Raw genomic sequence first — 20,470 nt, forward strand, 5'->3', positions numbered from 1 at the left:
TTCTTATGTATTTTAAACCACAAATTATCGAACTTCTTTGAGATTTATAATGTATGGTTTGTTTCATTCTTTAAATTTACCGGTAATATATTATTTGCTATAAGACGGTGGAGGAAAACATCCGGCATAGTCTGTACTCAAAAACATGAACATCTTGCCTATTAAAAAAAAATTGATTACGAAACAATCGCAGACGTAAAAGGTTGTAACACCAATGTTTTTTTGGTGCGATTAACAATAGGTTTTGACCTATAGTCCTTCCTTGCTATCCACTCAAAAGTTGAACAATGCCGCAAATGTTTTCCTTCGGCTTTTGAGAGCTTATCCGTCTATAAATCACAGGCAGTATTATACTAAGTTATTTTGCGTGTACTTGACTATCAGGCTTTGTTCATATCCACGATAGCTTGGTAATGTGATTGCTTGGAAACTTAGATATAGCTCGTTTCACTTTCATAGATTAAAATCTTTTTTAAACAGACTTGTTGATACAATTTTAATATAGGTTATTAATAATTAAAAAAAATACGTAATAATAATTAATAATAAAAAAACAGAAGATCATCATGGTATCACTTATTCCACGTCATTAAATTTCAACTTCTGTAGGCATCCCTACTCATCGGCAAAGAAACCAGAGGGTGTTGGCCGAGAGAAAAAGCCGGCGTAAAAAACTCTCGGTACTCTTTTAAAAAAAAGTAAATCATCATACAATTCTACAATATTAAAAACAAATATAGCAAATTAATAAGAAGTAGCCTAATGTTCATATAGTTCTGTTAAATCCAAATGTTCATATAGGTATATGTGGCGTCCATGCATCCGGTTGTCTCTCTCCCTAAAATATAGCGAGGTGGCCGATGGCTGTGACTGGTCGTACTTGAATTCGTGTATATTAGTTATTTCGACTACGTATTTGCGTGTTGTTCCCACGAGAATATAAGTGCGTGCTCCTATTTCACCATGCTGATGATAGAGGACAAATCTTTGTTTTTTAATTAATTAATTTATTTTAATTTATTTATTCACACTTCGTTGCTAGAAAGAAACACAATATATATAAATTACAAGGGATGCAACGGGCGGCCTTATCGCTAACAAGCGATCTCTTCCAGGCAACCCTAGTAAGAAAAGAAAACAATAAATAAAAAAATGATGAGTGCAGGAAGTGCATAACCAGAAGTTATACAAAAAAACAAAATATATTTATATTAATCTATAGAACCTTAATCTAAAGAAGAAAAAAACAAAAAGTAAACAGTGCACATGAATCATGATAATCCAATTCAAGATCGGTCTCTCGTCAGTCTCAGTCAGTCAGTACGCAAGTTAGGGATATAACGTGGACGGGTAATGTTTATACAGCAGAAATTTAAAGGAAGATAGAGAAGGAGCTAAGCGAATAGTGACGGGAAGTGAATTCCATAGCCTAACTGCTGACTGCTGATTTATTTAATTATTATTAGTTACTTAAAATGTCATGTGGAACATGGTGTAATGGTTGCAGCTCCTTACGCACGTTGTGTAAAAGAAAAAACTTGCCGATTAAAGAGTGGCAGTGAGTTTATTGTTTTTTTACTCTTCCGTTCTACGCCCTTGATTTGAGAACTGACAGTGAATGTAAAATTAGAAGCATTCAATGTATTTATTTTTTGACGTTCATAAGTGTACATTATGTTACCTACATGAATAAATAATTTTTGAATTGAAATTTCAATAGATTTTCGTATCTGCCTCGTATCTTTTCGTATCTTTTTAGAACGGTGGCAGTAATAGAAAAAGTTATGTAGGTACGTTGGCACTTACTTTTTTACTATTATTGATTAAATTATGAGAAAACGTTTTGTTTTTAAACGTATCACATTGTATTGGATTCGAATTCTGAGCAGGTTTACCTTCCGACCACCGTCGCATACAGATTTTATCGACAATATAAACAAAAGTACTAATCAAATTGTAAATCCTCAAACAAACAATAAATTTCATTCATTGAACAATTCATTCTCATTAATTTCACGGTGAATTTGTGAGAGCTAGAATTTTAAAATTGGAAGGAAAGGCGTTCCAAATTCCAATGGAATATAAATCAATTCCGGTTTCGCCGGAAGGAAGTGTTAGCGACGATTTTCGAACCACTCTGAGTAGAGTATTTGCGGATAAAAACTTGAACAGTTTTAATGAGTTTCCCGCGAAATTCCGTTGCGCCTTTTTGTGTGAATCAATGATTTGCAGAAATATTATTAAACTGAACACTACAGTTTTAATAGTACTAGTTAACACTAGTTTAAGACTGGCACCGCACTTGCAAGTCTTCTGGAATTGAGAGTGTCCATGGGTTGCGGTGTTACTTAGCATCAGATGAGCCTCCTGCCCGTTTATGTCCTGCCCTGTTCTATAATAAAAATCGGTTGTCTGTAAAGTCGTTTTAAAATGAAACTAAAAACATAAAATGTAAAATTTTATGTTTTTAGTTTCATTTAATATGCTAGGTTATTAAGGAAAAAATAATGCTTATGAGTAGCCCTTTCAAACGCTATTATAAAATACATGTAATTTTACTGTCACATTTCTCGGGTTCGATTCCCGGTTGAGGTAGGCGATTTTTAAAAAATCTGTGAATGCAGTTCTACTTATTATTAAAAATTAAACGATGTCTTCTTTAAGTAAAATATTCTATCATTAATATTTAAGGTACTTTCCCTCCGTGTGGCATCGCCGTGGGACGCCCTGTATGAACAATTTATGTTTAAAAAACAGAAAACAAGTAATCGCATTAAAATACAAAAATTAAAAAAACAAAAGAATAAAATTAAAAAACTGAAATTTGACATTTAAAAGCAACAAATAATACTAAGAATTTAAAACTACTACTTAAAAAAATCAGAGTCTTCCCGCTTCTCCAAGTACTTCTTGACATCTCTCCTTTTGAGGTGGTCTCTCTTTTTGATGAAGAGTACGACTGAGAAGAATGCACATCGGACCAAATGTACGTCTAAATCCGAAAACTACGTCCACAGTAGAACAAACAGTTGCAATGTATATGTTGCTTTCCCGAGAACAAAACCGACAAGTTTCTAACTTTAACTGAATTGGTTTTGTCAGCGATCTGAATGAATATTACTTGTTTTTATTTCCAGTATACTTTTTAATTAGTGCTGGTACCTAATCCGTATTGAGGGATTAAGTATATTTCTATAAGTAATTTCTAAAATTGTATTTACCTTTTTTCTTCTGTGTTTTCAAGGTTTGTAAATTTTATTTTTACAATCTGCTGCGTATTTGTACGGTTCGGAAATCGTATGATACAACTCAGGTAACAGAAAACCTATATCTATAATAATAATATTTAATATGGTACAAAATGTTAAGGTGGTACAATCGTAAATCTTTCGCAATTTCTGCCACACACAATGGGGTGCATATTTATCTTAATTTACATTTTACATTGTTAGTCAAAATCAATTCTTATATTATCTGTATCGTACATATCATACTTTATTAAATATGTATCAATTACAATGTCTCACGTAAATAATCATTTATTGAATAGTAAATTTTTTCCAAAAGTAATGCACTAAGTCGCTTTTTAAAGACCCAAGTCGGAAGATCTTTTAATTCTTTTGGTGATTTATTGGAAACTTTAATTGCCTTACAAAAGGTGTTTTTCCGAAACAGTTCTAGATTGATTTTTGGCACAGCCAATTTCTCCCCATGTCTGTATGTCACTTCAAATTCAAAAATCATTTATTCAGGTAACATAATGTACACTAATTATGAACGTCAAAAAAGACTTCTATATTGGACTTAAAAATATGTATGTTTCTGTGCACGAATATAAAATATATTTATATAATTTCTTCCATATATTTTTGAAATAAAATTTTGAGCTTCAAAATAAGGTACGCAACTATCAAGACAGCTTGCTCCACAAATTGCTCATTTCTTTTGAGAAATATTGTAATTTCTAATGTTGAACTATTTCACTGATTAGTATGCGGTTATTTATTGATAACAGAGAATTTAACATTTCGCAGTATACTTTGCAATTTAATATTATACTAGTAAAAAAAATTTCAAGCAATCATTTTTCGAAATTTATATTTTTTTAACTAAAAATATTTTATGAAATAAATCAAAGTCACTTATTCATTTATTCGTAAAACTTAATGTACATTTTAGATAAAAAATATAGACAGAACATAAGTTTATACTTATTGCTTATAATTTTACATTTACTGTCAGTTCTCAAATCAAGGGCGTAGAACGGAAGAGAAGAACTGGCAATGAACTCTCCGCCACTCTTTTTAATTACATTACACCATGTTCCATGTTACATGACATTTTAAGTAAATAATAATTATTACAAATAAAATAAAATAAAACAAAGATTTTTCCTCTATCAGCGGTAGACATGGTGAATTAGCACGCCCTTACATTCTCATGGGAATAACACACTTTTATTTCGACTATATATTTCATAGCGTGATTATATTAACATTATTTGAAGCCCCATTAATAACCTATGCGTGTGCAAACATTCAATTCTTGACAAGAAAGAAATCGATTTTAATATGAAACAGGCCTTGATTTTCAATACTGCAACGCCCAAAGATATATATAGGCACGATTGACTTAAATCAAGTTTCCCATTTCAATTTACTGGATAAATTAAGAGAGATTAATTTGCCTCTGGATTCTAATTATAGCTTGCCATTTAAGGAAAATGCTCTTAGCCAGGTCGAGCGAGTAGTAGCTTAGTTCAAAGGCTAAAATATAACTAATATTTAATCTTACTTCGATTTTAGGCAACAATCCAAGTTATAACTTAACTGTTCCAACCGCATTCATTCGTTCGTAGAGTTATATAGCCGTAAGTTTTCGGTAAATAGAAATTATTTCGCTCCATCTGTATGTATATGTGTGTACAATATATACATGTATGTATATATACATATGTTAATTTTCTACAAATATTTAAATTTATTTCATATTTTCATTGGTAAATTAATATTTTTGCATATATCTTTTATTTTTATTCATTATTTTCATTATTGGATACATCAGTAATTACTGTGGTTGATTGTAAAACCGAGACAATAGGCTTATAAAAAACAGAAGTGTGTTAGATATACGGAACGTATTTGGCTATGAGAGGAAGAGAGAAAGAAAATGTGCGCGCGCACTGCTGTCTCTTGCTTATATCCCCCACTTAACTTCCGTTCGCCTTCTCCGATCACACTTTTCGTAACGATTACGTCACGTGTTCGAAAGCTTACTCCCCAAGTCAAGCGTGCGTTTCACTTCAAAAACTTTTTTTTATAGAACAGGTGGCAAACAGGCAGGAGGCTCACCTGATGTTAAGTGATGCCGCCGCCCATGGACACTCACAATGATAATATTAATGTCGTCTATACAACTGTTAACACTTTGCTCTGTTGATAATTATATATACTGTGTTATTTGTATTTCTTTAGCAACGAAGTGTAAGTAAATAAATAAATAAATAAATAAATAAATAATACTTTTCGCGAACGCGATTTAAGAATCTTTACTGATTTTTTTTCACACCTTGACTTACATTATTAAATACATATAAGTATATAATGTTAAAATATTCATCAAGGATAACGGGGGGTTCTAATGGTGAAATAATTATATAAAAAAACTTAACTATATAGAAAACTTTTAACTATCCACTCGGTACGTACTCAACATTGAAATCGGCACAGAATCCACTACGATCAATAATGTAAGAATAGTAACATACTTTAAATATAGTATCTCTTAACGGGGCCATAGGTATTTATTTCGGCCCCAATCACTGCGATGAAGATACCCAAACGCGCTAACGAAGTAATTGTCAATATTGGTTTATACAAATTTTCGAATTTATTAAGGCTTTCGGACCAGTCAGATGTTCACCATGGTTCCTCCAGAATTATATTAATTTCAATTCGATTAGCAAGATCCCTTATCTTCAGGCCTCTCAGTGGTTAGCATAGTCGAGGTCCCTCCCTTTAGCTTGGAAGAGCTGTTCACCATCCTTCTTCCACAACTATCATACAATTTTCTGTTCGTTTAGCAAGGAAGGGGTCTTCGGGCCAGTTAGTGGTTAGCATGGTCAAGATTCCTTCCTTTAGAGCTTCACCACCGTTCTTCTACAATTATCATTAATGAATCAATTCGATTGGCAGTAAAAAAGCTATTTATATAAGTTACCTGATAAAGTGTGGCCTTTGGCCCTGCCTTTAGCTTGGAGTAGCTCAACATCGTTCCTCCACAATTATCATAATTTTTTCTGTCCTATTAGGCCCGGAGGAACCTTCGGACCAGGCAGTGGTTAGCATGGTCGACGTCCCTCCCTTTAGCTTGGAAGAGTTGTTTACTATCGTTCCTCCAGAATTATCATTTATTAATCAATTCGATTAGCAGTAAAAAAGCTGTTCATATTAATTACCCGATCCAGTAATTCCCCCCGGAGAAGTCTGAACAATTGTATGTCTTTAACTCGTTAAGAAAATAAAAAGTATATTAGTATAAATTGTGGGTTCAAGTCACATTTCATTTGGGTCAAATATACGAACGCTGTGTCAGCACATTAAGGATATTAGCTTTGGTGACGACTCCCTAGCGCCTAGTTCCAATTTGTCCTTTGTCTTTTTAGTTATTGATATCTATCACATGCTTTTTCAGTTAGCTGAAATTGGATAAGGAAATATTTCGTACAACTGCGTTATAATATTGCTGTATTTAATCTATACGTAATATTTTTATCACATTCACTACGCAACTTATAGGGTTGAATAAATTCTCGTTAACATTTCAATTTTGTCCTGTTCAGTTCCCTAGTGTCACGTGGTTTGCCAAGGCCCGCATTGCGGAGGACGCATAAATTTTAACCGCCCAAAACACGCCCGCTTCATCAGCTAGTTTTCTTCTATCTGAATTTTTGTACAGCCAGTAACAAGTGGCCAGTTCGCTGGATGTTTGAATTTTCATAAGCCAGGTTCGGTTATCGAATATGTACCATTTTAAAGATATGAATATAAATAAGCTGTAAATTTTCTGCCAATTTCCTTGAAAAATTTAATAAATTTAATTTATTAAGTTGATTACGATTCTCAGATGTTTTTTTTTTATAGAACAGGGGGCAAACGGGCAGGAGGCTCACCTGATGTTAAGTGATACCGCCGCCCATGGACACTCTCAATGCCAGAGGGCTTGCGAGTGAAATCAAAATCCACAAAACTAGAGAGTTTCTGCGTTATGGGGATGATGATGGAATGATTACTGTACTTATAAAATAAAATATCGTCCAAAATTCAATGCCAAAAATTTCTATTGCTATGAACACCGCATATATTCTATATTTTTAATTGATTTGTGGCCACGCCCACGTCTGACGCCATTCGTAACAGTTTATTACATCTAGTGACATGTAATACTAAAATAAAATATATGTCAAACTAAAACAATATATGCATAGTCATAGCATATCAAGGAGGTGGGATTATTTCAAAGCCTATGGCCATAATTAAGGGCTAGAAATAGTCTACGCCACTTTAAGAGGAAGATAGAAAACAAAACAGAGTAATATTAATTTAATATTAATTATTAAAGTAAATAAATAAATAATAAATAAATAAATATTCAAATCTAGCCTAGTGGCTACAGCGTGCAACTCTCATAACTGAGGTCATAGGTTCAATCCCCGGCTTCGCACCAATGGACTTTTTTTCTATGTGCGCATTTAACATTTGCTCGAACAGTGAAGGAAAACATCGTGAGGAAACCGACATGTCTTAGACGCAAAAAGTCGACGACGTGTGTCAGGCACTGGAGGCTGATCTTCCTACTTGCCTATTAGATTTAAAAATGATCATGAAACAGATTCAAAAATCTGAGGCCAAGACCTAATATTATTGTAGCGCCATAATATTATTGTGCTATTGGTATATTGCGCTCCTTCAGCTGTTAAAATGTAGAAGAGCTGTATGAGCCGCGTCAGATGGTCAATGTTTAAATGAAATCTGAACATACGAATTAGTGTATCATGACACAACGGAGATTTTAACACTGTCAGAAATTGACAGTCTATATTTAATTTTAAAAAAATGTGTGCGTTTAGTGTATACACGTATGAAGTGAAACTTCATTATAACCTTATTTTTCGAAAAATGATATGCAACTTACAGAAATTGGTAAACAAAAGGTTTTTATACATATATTTAATTTTACCTTATTTCTACTAAGATTATTATGAAATTTGATTAATTGTAATAGAATTATTTTTATAATTGTTATTGTTATAATATATTTATTTTATTATTAAATCAAATCAAAATCAAAAATAATTTATTCATGTTGGTAACATAATGTACACTTATGAACGTCAAAATAAATAAATTTAATGTATTTACGTATTATTATTACGTTATTGTGTTGTATAGTTACTTAATGTATTATTAATGGCTTATGGTAAATGAAATATGAAACACACCTATTGTTTAAAATGGCGCGTAACGGAAAATTGTGACGCGTAACCGAAAAATGTGACAGTATTTTTTTCCAACGCTACTTATGTCAATTCTCATTTAGCGTTGAGGAATTCCGTTTTTTGTAATTCGATACTGAAATTCGTGCTGAGAAATCGCTCTTATTAGACTTTTCAGAAGTCTCCCAGGTTGAATCCTGGTAAAGGCTTTTTATAATATATGTTAGTATGTTTGCAGGCGCGCTGGAGGGCGGAACCCTGGGCGGCGGCGGCGGCGCGCTCGGGCCACTGCGCGCGCCAAGCTCGCCGCCCGACTCCAGCATTGCCACCAGTCGCCACAGTCTCATGGGTAAGTATTTATTCAACCTCATATAGGACCTAAGGGTAAGATTCAGAGACCTCAATATTACTTCCGTTGGACAAAAACCTCTAAGATCTTCCAGCATCCAACTATTGGCTTCTATTATTTAAATAAAATAAATATCGCCTACATTATAGCAATTAACATAAACATTTTTAAAAATCGCGGGTGCCTATGATCACCGCACTTCTTCTCCGCCAGGTAAACATGTATGATTTCGATACATTTATATGTTTATAACGTACATGTATTAATTTTATGTTCAATTATCCTGGAGTCGGGATACGTACTCTCGTACAATAGCATTACAGGTACCGACACATAGTGTCTGCATTGATGCATCCTTTTATTATATAAATGTATAAGTTACAATATAGTAACCCTTTTAACGCGGTAGATCCAAACTGCGATATAGGAAATCGCGTTGTAGGAGTATTCTCGAAACTATTTTTTTAACATTCCAAAAACTGTGAACATGAATTTAATAAAATTATTTAGTTTAATTTTATAACACATTTGAAACAGGTGGAAAGGTACGAAAAAATAATTACAAAATTTGACTTGACTTTGTATACTAAGAAAACAATAATATACGTGTATAGTAGATTTATTCTAGGAGTACATTGTCTTCACATATAGTTATTTTATATATTATAACTATTTATTATTTAAATAATGTATACAAATATTTCAAATCCTATTTTAAAAGAGTAAGTGTGGAGTTTCTTGCCCATTCTTCTTCACACTAAACTACATTTTGGAAGGGGCAAATAGAATCATCTTTATATTTTATTTAACGTTCAAAAGTGCCATTTTAGGTGGTCTAATTGAAATAAATGATTTGTTTTAATCTGCGTTATGGCAGGATGATTACTCTACTTGTAAAATAAACTATTACCCAAAATTCAATGCCAAAAGTTATGATATATAAAAGTTTCTATTGCTATGAATACCGCATTGTATACTCTATGGCATATTCTATATTTTTTATTGATTAGTGGCCGCGCCCACGTTTGACGCGTCGTAACAGTTTTAACACTTATCTAATAACATATAATACTAAAATAAAATATGTATTAAACTATATATAGCCATAGTTTGGTCAACCATTTTAACAAAAGCCTTTTCAATATTATCAGTGAACCATAAACAAAAGAAATATTACCGCGTTATTATATCACATTTGTTGTCTGTGTTTCCAAAATGGAGAGCTCTGGGATTCAAAGTACCTAAATTGAGTTAAAAATAATGAACAAAACAAGTGCTACTCATGCAGAAGAATTACGTTTATTTATTTTAATATCGTACTATATATCGTACATAAAACTTATGCAGAACATTAAACAGCGGAAAGTACCACGTGTTGCGCCATGACCGCTACCACCTCCTTCAACTAATAATAATGGGTAAAATCCAGGGTAAACGGCCTGTTGGTCGAAGGAAGAAGTCTTCTTAACGTTAGAGAGTGGACGAAATAGCGAAAGAGTTGCTACATCTGGCGCAGGACGAGACACGTTTCAAGAAAATGACGGCCAACCTCCAGTAATGGAGAGGCACTTGAAGAAGAAGATTTTACTATCACACCTTCATATTTTCTATCCTAAATCCAAACAAGCAATAAGAAAATGTGTTTGGCGCGTTTTGGTTTTTAAATTTATGGTCTGGTAGACTTTTAAGCTAAGTCCGGTCGGTCCCTAATTTTCACTTAGTTTCTTACATGTTATTTTAACGTTTCACATGTTTTTTTTTAAATCATCCCCACCATATTTTTAACGTATTTATATAATCTATAACACTTTTATTGAGCAAATGAACTATTGGCGACTGGAGGTGACAATAACTTCCATTATTTCCACTGCAATATTAAATAAATAAATATAGCTTTTATTAACAAACTTGTAAGTAACATTTTATCTTATTTCTACTTTATATACTACTTATATTTAAGGTAAATGTAAATATTATCATATTATACTAGTTACCGTTGCAATATGTGCATAATAGTATATGGAAAATTAACAATTCGTTATGGCATTTAAAAAATCACATATTTTTATTCATATGATTATATCTCGCTATTACAGAAAGTCCAAAAATTATTATCTATATCAATCAGTTACGCGAGGTGTGCAATGTTTCCCGCGTTTTTACAGAAACTTTTTTCCGCGTCCATCTTGGCGCGTTCTTTTTTGACAGCCAGTAACATTTTTATACTAAGCTTGTATTCGATCTCTTTGGTGATTTAAATTAACAATATCTATTCCAAATTCAAATCACTTTTCATCGCTATAGATTAAAAAGTGATATTGCAACGTGGAACTTTGAATATGTAATAAAAATATAGTTCACTTAACGATAAATTCCTTAGTAAAGCGTAAAGCGTGTTCATTACGGCAGCATAGTTTAATTAACAGGATTGCGAATGTCCTAACACAATTGATGAGTTGTGTAACAGTGTGCTCCATCTATATAAGGCCGCTTCACCTAACATCTAATTAATTTCGTCTAATTTTCACAGACAGCTTCTAAATTAGTTCCAAACACTGCGTGACCTCACCTCATTTGCACCTAAAGTAATAAAACAATAAACAACAAATTAAGAAAAAAAAATCCTAACATACATTTGTATGGAAATATTTATTTATTGAATACCTTCGTTTCATTAAGCAGATAAAACAGATTACATAAATTTTTAGAGATGTAACGGGCGGCCTTGTTAATAACAAGCGATCTCTATGCGACCCTAGTAGGGATAAAGAAAAAAAGAAAAACTAAGAGTGCATATTAACAGAAATAAATTTTAAGTAACACTAAAAAATTATTCAATTACTAAATAAAAATCTAAAATTTAAAAGCAGTAAGTACAAAAAAAATTGGACATAGACATCCGCTGAACTCTTGCTCCATCATCACCAAATGGGGATCTACAGGTACCTATGTACCTAGTCTAAAAAATAGAACAAATTCTACAAAGTACAAATTCCAGGAGATTTTTATTATTTCCCCTCCATAATGTTGTTTGAAATGGCTTATTCATTACGAACTTCTTTCGACATCGTTAGCAGTCGGCACAAACATTTCCGAGAAAATACCAAGTTGTCTAGACACTTAAACTGAGCTCCAAAATGCATTATGAGTAAATAAAAAGTGCAAGCTTTTTACAATGCATATATTATAATATTTTATTCCATGCCAATTTATTCACCAGCCAGGAGTAAAACATTATTTTTCCAAATTCAAATATACAATATTAATAAGGAATAAATTTGAATTGAAATCTCCAAGGATTTCTATTACTTCTTTGTGCTAAGATTACTGTTACATTCCAAGTTAGGTTCTATGATTTAATTACATATAATAAATTAATGGAACTCGTTTTCAATATGTCATTATATGTATAAGTTTTTATGGTATAAGTTGTTTTTATTTTATACAGAATGTAGTTGTGTTTACGGGTGCGATGTATTGAATATTTTAGGCACTCATAGACATTTGAGTTTATCGCGAATATATGATAGATAGAAAAACAGTCCTCCACGTTTTTATTATATAATAGTGACTAATTACTAAAGATATAACACAGCCTAAGAGACGCCCATAATGGGCAGTCATCGCAAGCCTATGGACACCCAGACCTCGCCAAGTGTCATAATCGCCAAATATATCTTCAAATCGACACTCAAATTAACATGGCCATTTCAAACATTAGCTCACACACACATACACACAAACGTGTGATAGAAGCGGAACGCAAACATATGGATACATATGAATTTTTCGTATGATTATTGAATTTATCAAATTTCGAAAATCAAATTTTTTCAGGGAACAGGAACCGGAAGTAGTGTCAACATAGGAAAAATATAAGAGAAAGGAAATAGTCTCAACTTGCTCGTAATGGGTTGCTTGGAATTATTCATGTTGTATTTAATGATGGATCGAAAACGATTCGAATTAATGGGAATATATTAACTCGAAGAGAGATTCATTAAATACATACCGTATTTAATGGATCTCTCTACGTGTATCTACACTTGTATGGTAAAAATCATATGTCAGGCACAGATATGTCAGGATATATCGATGCATTCTTCCGCATTAGGTAGAGATTTTCGGTTTAATACCAGCAGCTGAGGTTCATCACGCCAAGGCAGTATGCGAAATTCCCAATGTCTGCGCAACACCAATATGTGGAACCAGCTACCCACTACCTATTTCGGAACCAATTGGAGTTAGGGTCCTTCAAGAAAAGAGCCTACGATACGAGTGCTGGCGAGCCGTCTGTCAGTGCAAGTGTCCATGGGCGGTATATTATCATCATATAATATGATGAGCCTCTTGCCGGTCTGCCTCCTGTAAGATAAAAAAGGTTTTTGCCACGCACTACCACTATGTGGAAGCAGCTACTGAAGTATTTACAAACAAATCCGACTTAGGGCTTTGCGGCAACTTTTCTATTGGCACTATCACTTAATGTGATGAATACTTAAATGATCCTAATCCTTGGGATTGATTTGCTCCAGTTCAAAGAATTTGTATTAAAAACTTGGCGATTGAAATGAGTGGCGGAAAGTTTCTTACCAGTTCTTCTTACCCGCTCTACGCCCTTGACTTGCGAACTGGTTATAAATGTAAATTTACAATTAATTTAATTTGTTTCTTTTTGACGTTCATAAGTGTACATGTTTACCTATATGAAAAAATATATTTTTGAGTTTGAGTTTGAGTTAGAGATTCCTGACCCTTTTGCCCCTGTTATATATATTTATAAAAAAGAACAATATAAGAATTAATATCATGCGATAATTGGATTGTCGCGAGAAAAAGAGAAAAGTGGAAGAAGAAGAGTACGCCTTCACTTCGTCGGAAATCGAGTACTGGTGTAAAATATAGACTTGTACTGAGTACTGAAATATAGGCTATATTTATTTTTGTCGTGCGGCATACTTCAGTGTTTTAAAATGACAGGCATTTTCCTGCACTAAGGCACTCCTAAAATGCCCATTTTCTTTTATGAGTTCAGTTTATTCGTTTAAAAAGCTTACGTTTCAAGCTTTTCTATTCAATTATTCTGATATGGATTTAATTCAATTAGTATAAGAGATCTTGAATTGATTTATTAGTTCTTTGAATAAGTAATGGAGATGCAAGCGCCGATATATATTTTTTTTACCCATGGACACTCTCAATGCTAGTGAGCTCGCGAGTGCGTAGCTGGGTTTTAAGTATAGGTATGCTCTTTTCTTGTCAAATTGGTTCGCAAATATTTCAGTGGGAAGCAGGTTCCAAACAGTCCAGTCATTTTAGGCCAAATTAGGTGCATATCTCGGAAAATCGACATACCCAGTATATTAATTACCACATAAGAACTTGTATACTGGAATCCTAAAACAGTTCTCAAAATTCCCATATAATTTGATGGTCGCTAGTTTTAAAGTCAGGGGTCAAAGGTAGCAAAAATCTTTTTTTTACATTTTTTGCAAATATCTCGCTCTTTATGGGTTTTACGCTATTTATATGAATTATCAATAAATTAAATTAAATTCTCTACAACTTATTTATTTAAGACTTTTTTATACCTTGAATTTCTTCCGAGATATAAGGCGTAAAGCGCGCGGTCAGAGAATTATCTGAGGTCAACTGGTAGACTCAATCAGAAACTCGTGATATTACTATAGGCACGTAAGTCTAGCGCTGGCCGATACGTGGATATCTTTATTATACTACCACTACTTTAAAAATATATATAATAAATCCTTTCTCATGAATCATTATTGGTGAAACTCGCAATAAATCTCGCAGCACATCGTTCGTTTGATAGATTTTTCGCTGACTGTGCAAATAAGACACCAAAAAAGTTTCATTTTATGCAAAAGTATGTGACACTCACAAACATAGCTGTCTATTGGTAAAGGAATTCAAAATGGTTGAGTATATCCAGAGTATTTTTTTTTTTATAAATCAGGGGGCAAACGGCAGGAGGCTCACCTGATTTGTGATAAATGGATACTCTCAATGCAAATAAAAAAAGAAAGGTACCCTTCTAAAACTACAATAATGTTATCCAATATAACATGTAATAATGCGCATGAAAGATGGATGAAATGGAAAACGATGGATGGTAGAACAAAAAAATTATAATATATTAAAGAACATATCAATCTGCTAGTGGCATATAAGCGAGTCATATATACACAAATGACTAGTACTTTCTACTTTTAACTACAAAATGAATCTAGGCCCTTAAACCGACTAAAATTGGTAGAATACGAAATAAATTGATTGACTACGTGCCAGTTGTAAAATTTATTTGAACCATCCGCATTGCAGGGTCTACTCCCGGGGGTGTCTGCACGATAAATGAATGTAAAAATTATTTTGAGTTAAAAACTCCATTCGTAATTTTTATACGGTCAATTAGGAATGTTTTGTTATATAGGAGAAATGTGTAATGTTCGCGGTGGCTCATGCCCCCGAGAGTTCAGAGTTATTAACTTGTGTCTTTAAACACAAAGACAGAGTAAATCTTGACAGAAATAACCCCAGTTGATAATTAGAACTTATAAAACTTTCTTATATCTACGTATTATTTATTTATTTATTTTGTACTCCTACAGCTAACACAAAATACATATAATAGCAAACAAATATACCGAGAACATAGCCACAGATGGAATACATACATTATATAACAAAAAGATTTACAAAAGGGAACAAACAAACAAAGTATTTAATACAATTAACTAACTGATTAAATTTAATTAATTAAGCCTTAATATATTTATTACATTGATATTAAATATAATCAATATATTTCAGATATATTCAAAATATATGAAATATACATGAAAATCGGCCAAAAGATAGTTTTTAAAAATATATTTACGATATATTTTGTATATTCCCCACTTCTCCATGAAATACCATTTAGAAGGTCACTCAGGTATATAATTTATATTAAAATAGTTATGAATAGGCATCTACGCATAATATAATTTAAAGAAGATTCGACAACTTTCTCTAAATATTGTAGATGTCTTATTAAATATAATTTTTATTAACTTAAGACTTAAGGATTTCTCCCATTTTTTGTCACTTATTTCAACGTCTTGAACTTTTAGCGGTTGATAGATAGGAACCAATTTATTTTTTGCCCTGAATATTACATAAGATATTTTTGAGATACATAGATTTTGAGAGATGGGTAGCAGATTTTATTGAAACAAAGAAGATATTTTTTAAGCTATTGCATAGATTTTATCGCGGGCTTTGAGCGCGGTGACCGAATCAAGAAATTCCGTATCGAAAAAAACCTAACACGCGATGACGAAATTAAGGTGCGGCCAATACGCGTTAGAGCGGGACATAAGGCATACTGCGTATTCACATCTCTCTGACGAGATCGGTGACATGGTCTGATAGAGTGGTAGATTGATTTAATATACATAGAAGAAAAATACTGCATAAATAAAAACTAAATCAATAATGTATACATTTTTTTTGCATTTATCTATTTATTTATATTATTTATTTATATTATATATATGTCTCATTAAGCTTGAGCCATTGATTACGGCATTGGAGGTACCTCCTGAAACTGAAATCCAACATTTATTTTCCTTTAGACATACTTGCGTCGCAGTGAACTTGACATATATTTTGCGTCACGTGGTCTGCCTCCTGTCCTTTTTTTTATAGATCAGGGGGCAAACTGGCAGGAGGCTCATCTGATGTTAAGTTATACCGCCGCCCATGGACACTCTCGATGTTTGGGGCCTCGCGAGTGCGTTGCCGGCTTTTTAAGAATTTGTACGCTCTTTTCTTGAAGGACGCTAAGACGATGGTTTATCGTTGCCTCCGAAAAGAGTGCGCCATTTTAAAACATATACTTACTACAAATATTTTCTAGTATACACAACTTCTGAAACTAGGAACCAAAGCTCGTTTATAGCAGTAAAGGAAAACGTGAAAAATATTGGAAACGAGGGAAAAATTTATTTGTTCAGAGGCCATTGTGAGGCGTGCATTCCGGGAATCAGCATAATGGCGTAACTGAGAACCTGTTTATTGTTATTCCTCTATTGTATCTATATTTTATTTATTTATTTATAAACACTTCGTTGCATTACATAAAAGGAAAATATTAAACATAATTAAATGAAAAGCAACTGGCGGCCTTATCGCTTTAGAGCGATTTCTTCTAGACAACCACTGTGAGTAAAGGAAAAAACCACTGTGAGTATATTATATAAGGTAGGCAAGAAGTGCAAAAATACATATTACAAATAATAAAATAGGGGAAAAAAACATACTTAACAGAAACAAAATGAAATAAAAATAAACTAAACTGATACAGGTTACATAGAACAAAACAAAAAGTAAACAGTGCACATGAATCATGACAGTCTAATTCAAGTGGTTATGTAGAAAGTGACAACAAAAATAGAGAAATTTTACAAAAACCTTAGAGGAGGCCTTTGTCGGAAGACAAGTTGTAACCGAACTACAGTTTGCCGATAATAATCAATAGATATTAAAACTGTTAGTATATTAGTTAAACTCTAGTTAATAGTCAAAATGTTTTTTAGATAGTAGTCATAATTAAATTAATTTTAGGCACACTAAACTACTCTGTGTAGAACTTGTTACAACAATAAAGGCTTTATTATTATTCTTTGAAGCAATTATAAAATATAATAATAAAATACAAAATAAAAATAAAAAAGGCTTTTAATTCTTACAGCAGAACAAGAAGTTACATTAATTAAGTTTACTTACATATTAGTGTCAGTTTTGTTATTAATTAAATTTGTATCCTTAATTTAGTTGTGTTAGTTTTTCCTATTTTTCAACTATTATACTGTAAAATAGGTGAAGTTCTCCTCCAAAGATAGCTATTCCTCTCTCGATTTGGCTACTTGGATCCAGTTGGGACCAGCTGTTTTTTTTTATTTCGTCTTACAAAATATACACTTAAATTAATTTTTTTTTGATTTTGGTTTTGAAAAACAACAAATATTCTTCAGACTAATACATAGTAACATCTAAGTTAGAACTTTGCGATACATTTGCACATTCAGAAGCTTTGCCTCATTCAACAAAGTGAGCTTTTGTTTTCAAGCTTTTTATAGGCAATAACTATATGTTTTGAGTACTATCATTTCACGGAATTTATTGAAAAAGTATAAGCTGTCGGGCTGTAAGTGAAATATACTCCAGAGACAATAGAAGAATATTCCAAATACAATTGCTCAAGTATGATGCATTACGACGGAGTTCAAGAACACCTTGAAATGAGGAAATCAAATAGGCAATACGGAGACTGGTAATATAGGTGTGAGACGACTAAAACATCACCATTTTCTGGAGTGGAGACCGGCAGTAGATAAGTGGATGTTTCCACTGGAAAGCCATCGAAGCTGTGCACCAATTGACCTTCTATGTGTACTACATTTGCTCGTGAGGAAACCGGCATGATTTGACCCAAAAAGGCACCAGCATGTGTGTGTGTGTGACTGTTGACAAAAAGAGTACCGAGGGTTTTTACCGCCGGTTTTTTGTCTCATCTTTTATATATCTCTCCCTTTTTTTTCCCTTAGAAGTGAAACTACTTTAGGTGTATGAGGCTGAAATTGTTACGAATCGTCACGAACATGTGCAACGTTTTTGTCGAATAAAAGAGAGGCCGATTGAGAGAGAGTGAGAAAGCGAGATCTAGAAAAAATACATGCTAGAACTTTATGGCAATTCTGTAGCATAACGTCTTGTACAGTAAACTCAGATTATGTATTTATATATCATTAGTACCTATACAGTGTATAAAAGTTGGAAGAAATATATATACAAATACATGGAGTGATCATGTACATGTGTTTTTACTTATTAATAATTAATTTACAAAGAAGTTTCATTTCTGATATGTGTATTTTGTACGTACGCACTTTTTAAAATTCTAATTAAACAAGTCTGTGCAAGTAATTTAACAACGATCCCAGAGCTATAACTCACACTTATCCCATTAGAGTTGTCCTCATTCTCTTGGCTGAAGCTATTTTTACCGCGTTCGAAGGCGCCCAGGGGTAATTAAAATCACTGATGCACTAATCCACTATAATTATGAAAAAATGTGCCAAGGGAATATTTTGCAGATACATATTTTAAGTTGTTATTATGGTTGATTTTACAATGACCTTATAGTTTTTTGGAAGTCAAAACTTCCTTAGCAGCGTTGTGATTTGAAAGTGGATGATACGAAAAAGCTACAGTAAAATGAGATACAAAAATACACAAGTAAAAATTTACCGTGGTAGAAAATGAGATTGGAAGCATTATACAGTGTATACATTTCAAATTATAATTTATTTCTGAATATAAAAATAAGTAAGATATTAATTTAATAAAATTAGACGTAATTTAACAATTTAATTTACATATAAATAATTATAAAAATAAGTTTTTGAAGTGAAAAATTTACTACCCTAATTATAATCTCAGTTTCTTCCATATCATATCTTATGAATATATGTCTGTGTCTTTTTACTGTTACTTTTTCGTTTCATCGATTTTCAAACTTAAATTATTTTAGTTTTTATAAAAATTAAAGATTTATGTATGTTAAACTAAAAAAAAATATAATTTAAAAAGGTCTAATACTAACTACTGTTAGACAGTGAAAAACTATATATTATTAATAACAAAATCTTTTTTAGTCTTTGTAATTTTTATTAAAATTAATAATTAATAAATAATAATTACAAATTAATACTTAACATTAAACTTAATTCAAAAATTAAAATTACATTCGTCTCATTATCTAGAAACCAAATATTTAGAAGTGTTCACATCTACCACGTGTGAATTTCACTCAGATTTATTATAAAATCCAAAATATTATTAGTTTGTTTCAGTAATTTTTATATTCACAATCATATTTCACGAGAATTCAATTTTCGCGCATTTTCACCAAACGGGACAATTTTTCGTCCCACAGTTCATTTCGGGGACACGGGGACTCGTTATTGGAAAAAGGGACAGTCCCGTTCAAAACGAGACATCTAGTCAATTTGGTTATGAGCCATATTTTTATACCAATATATCTGTTTACTATAAAGTTAGTGTTTATCTAGTTGATAAAAGGGCCTGGGACTAGTGCTGGGCAGGCTACTTCTAATTAATTTGCTAGATTTGTTTTAAATATTGTAGAATTGTTTGATGATTTACTTTTTTTTAAAAAGAGTACCGAGAGTTTTTTACACCGGCTTTCTCGGCCTCCCTCTGTCTTCTTTGCCGATGAGTAGTGATGCCTACAGGTTCGGATTTAATGACGTGGAATAAGTGATACCTTGATGATCTTATGTTCCAAAATAAACGTATTTTTTATATAAGAATTCACAGTTCAATCAGAAAAGAACCACATTTCTCGTCTGTTGAATAAAAATGTAATGAAAAGGAAACATTTCTTTGTAAAGCAACGTTGCCTTTATTTCCTTTGGCAAACGAATCGAAGTTCGGAAACCTCTGTAAGTATTTTTATACAAGATTATTGAAAGTATATTTCAATACGCTATTGTTGGATAGAAATTTTAATTGAACTTGCTACGTTATACCGATAAGAG

General features: G+C 32.4%; 1 protein-coding gene across 1 annotated transcript in view; it reads left to right on the plus strand.

Annotated features, from left to right (window-relative positions):
• Positions 1–20,470, plus strand: part of LOC111000536 (cyclic nucleotide-gated cation channel alpha-3) — an 82,651-nt gene that overhangs the window by 15,815 nt on the left and 46,366 nt on the right. The window contains exon 3 of the mRNA XM_045633550.1: positions 8,733–8,843. Coding sequence (XP_045489506.1) covers positions 8,840–8,843 — 4 coding nt within the window. The 5' untranslated portion in view covers positions 8,733–8,839. The remainder of the gene's footprint in view (positions 1–8,732; positions 8,844–20,470) is intronic.

The sequence above is a fragment of the Pieris rapae genome, chromosome 23 (assembly GCF_905147795.1).
Source record: "Pieris rapae chromosome 23, ilPieRapa1.1, whole genome shotgun sequence".
In the NCBI taxonomy this organism is placed as follows: Eukaryota; Metazoa; Arthropoda; class Insecta; order Lepidoptera; family Pieridae; genus Pieris; species Pieris rapae.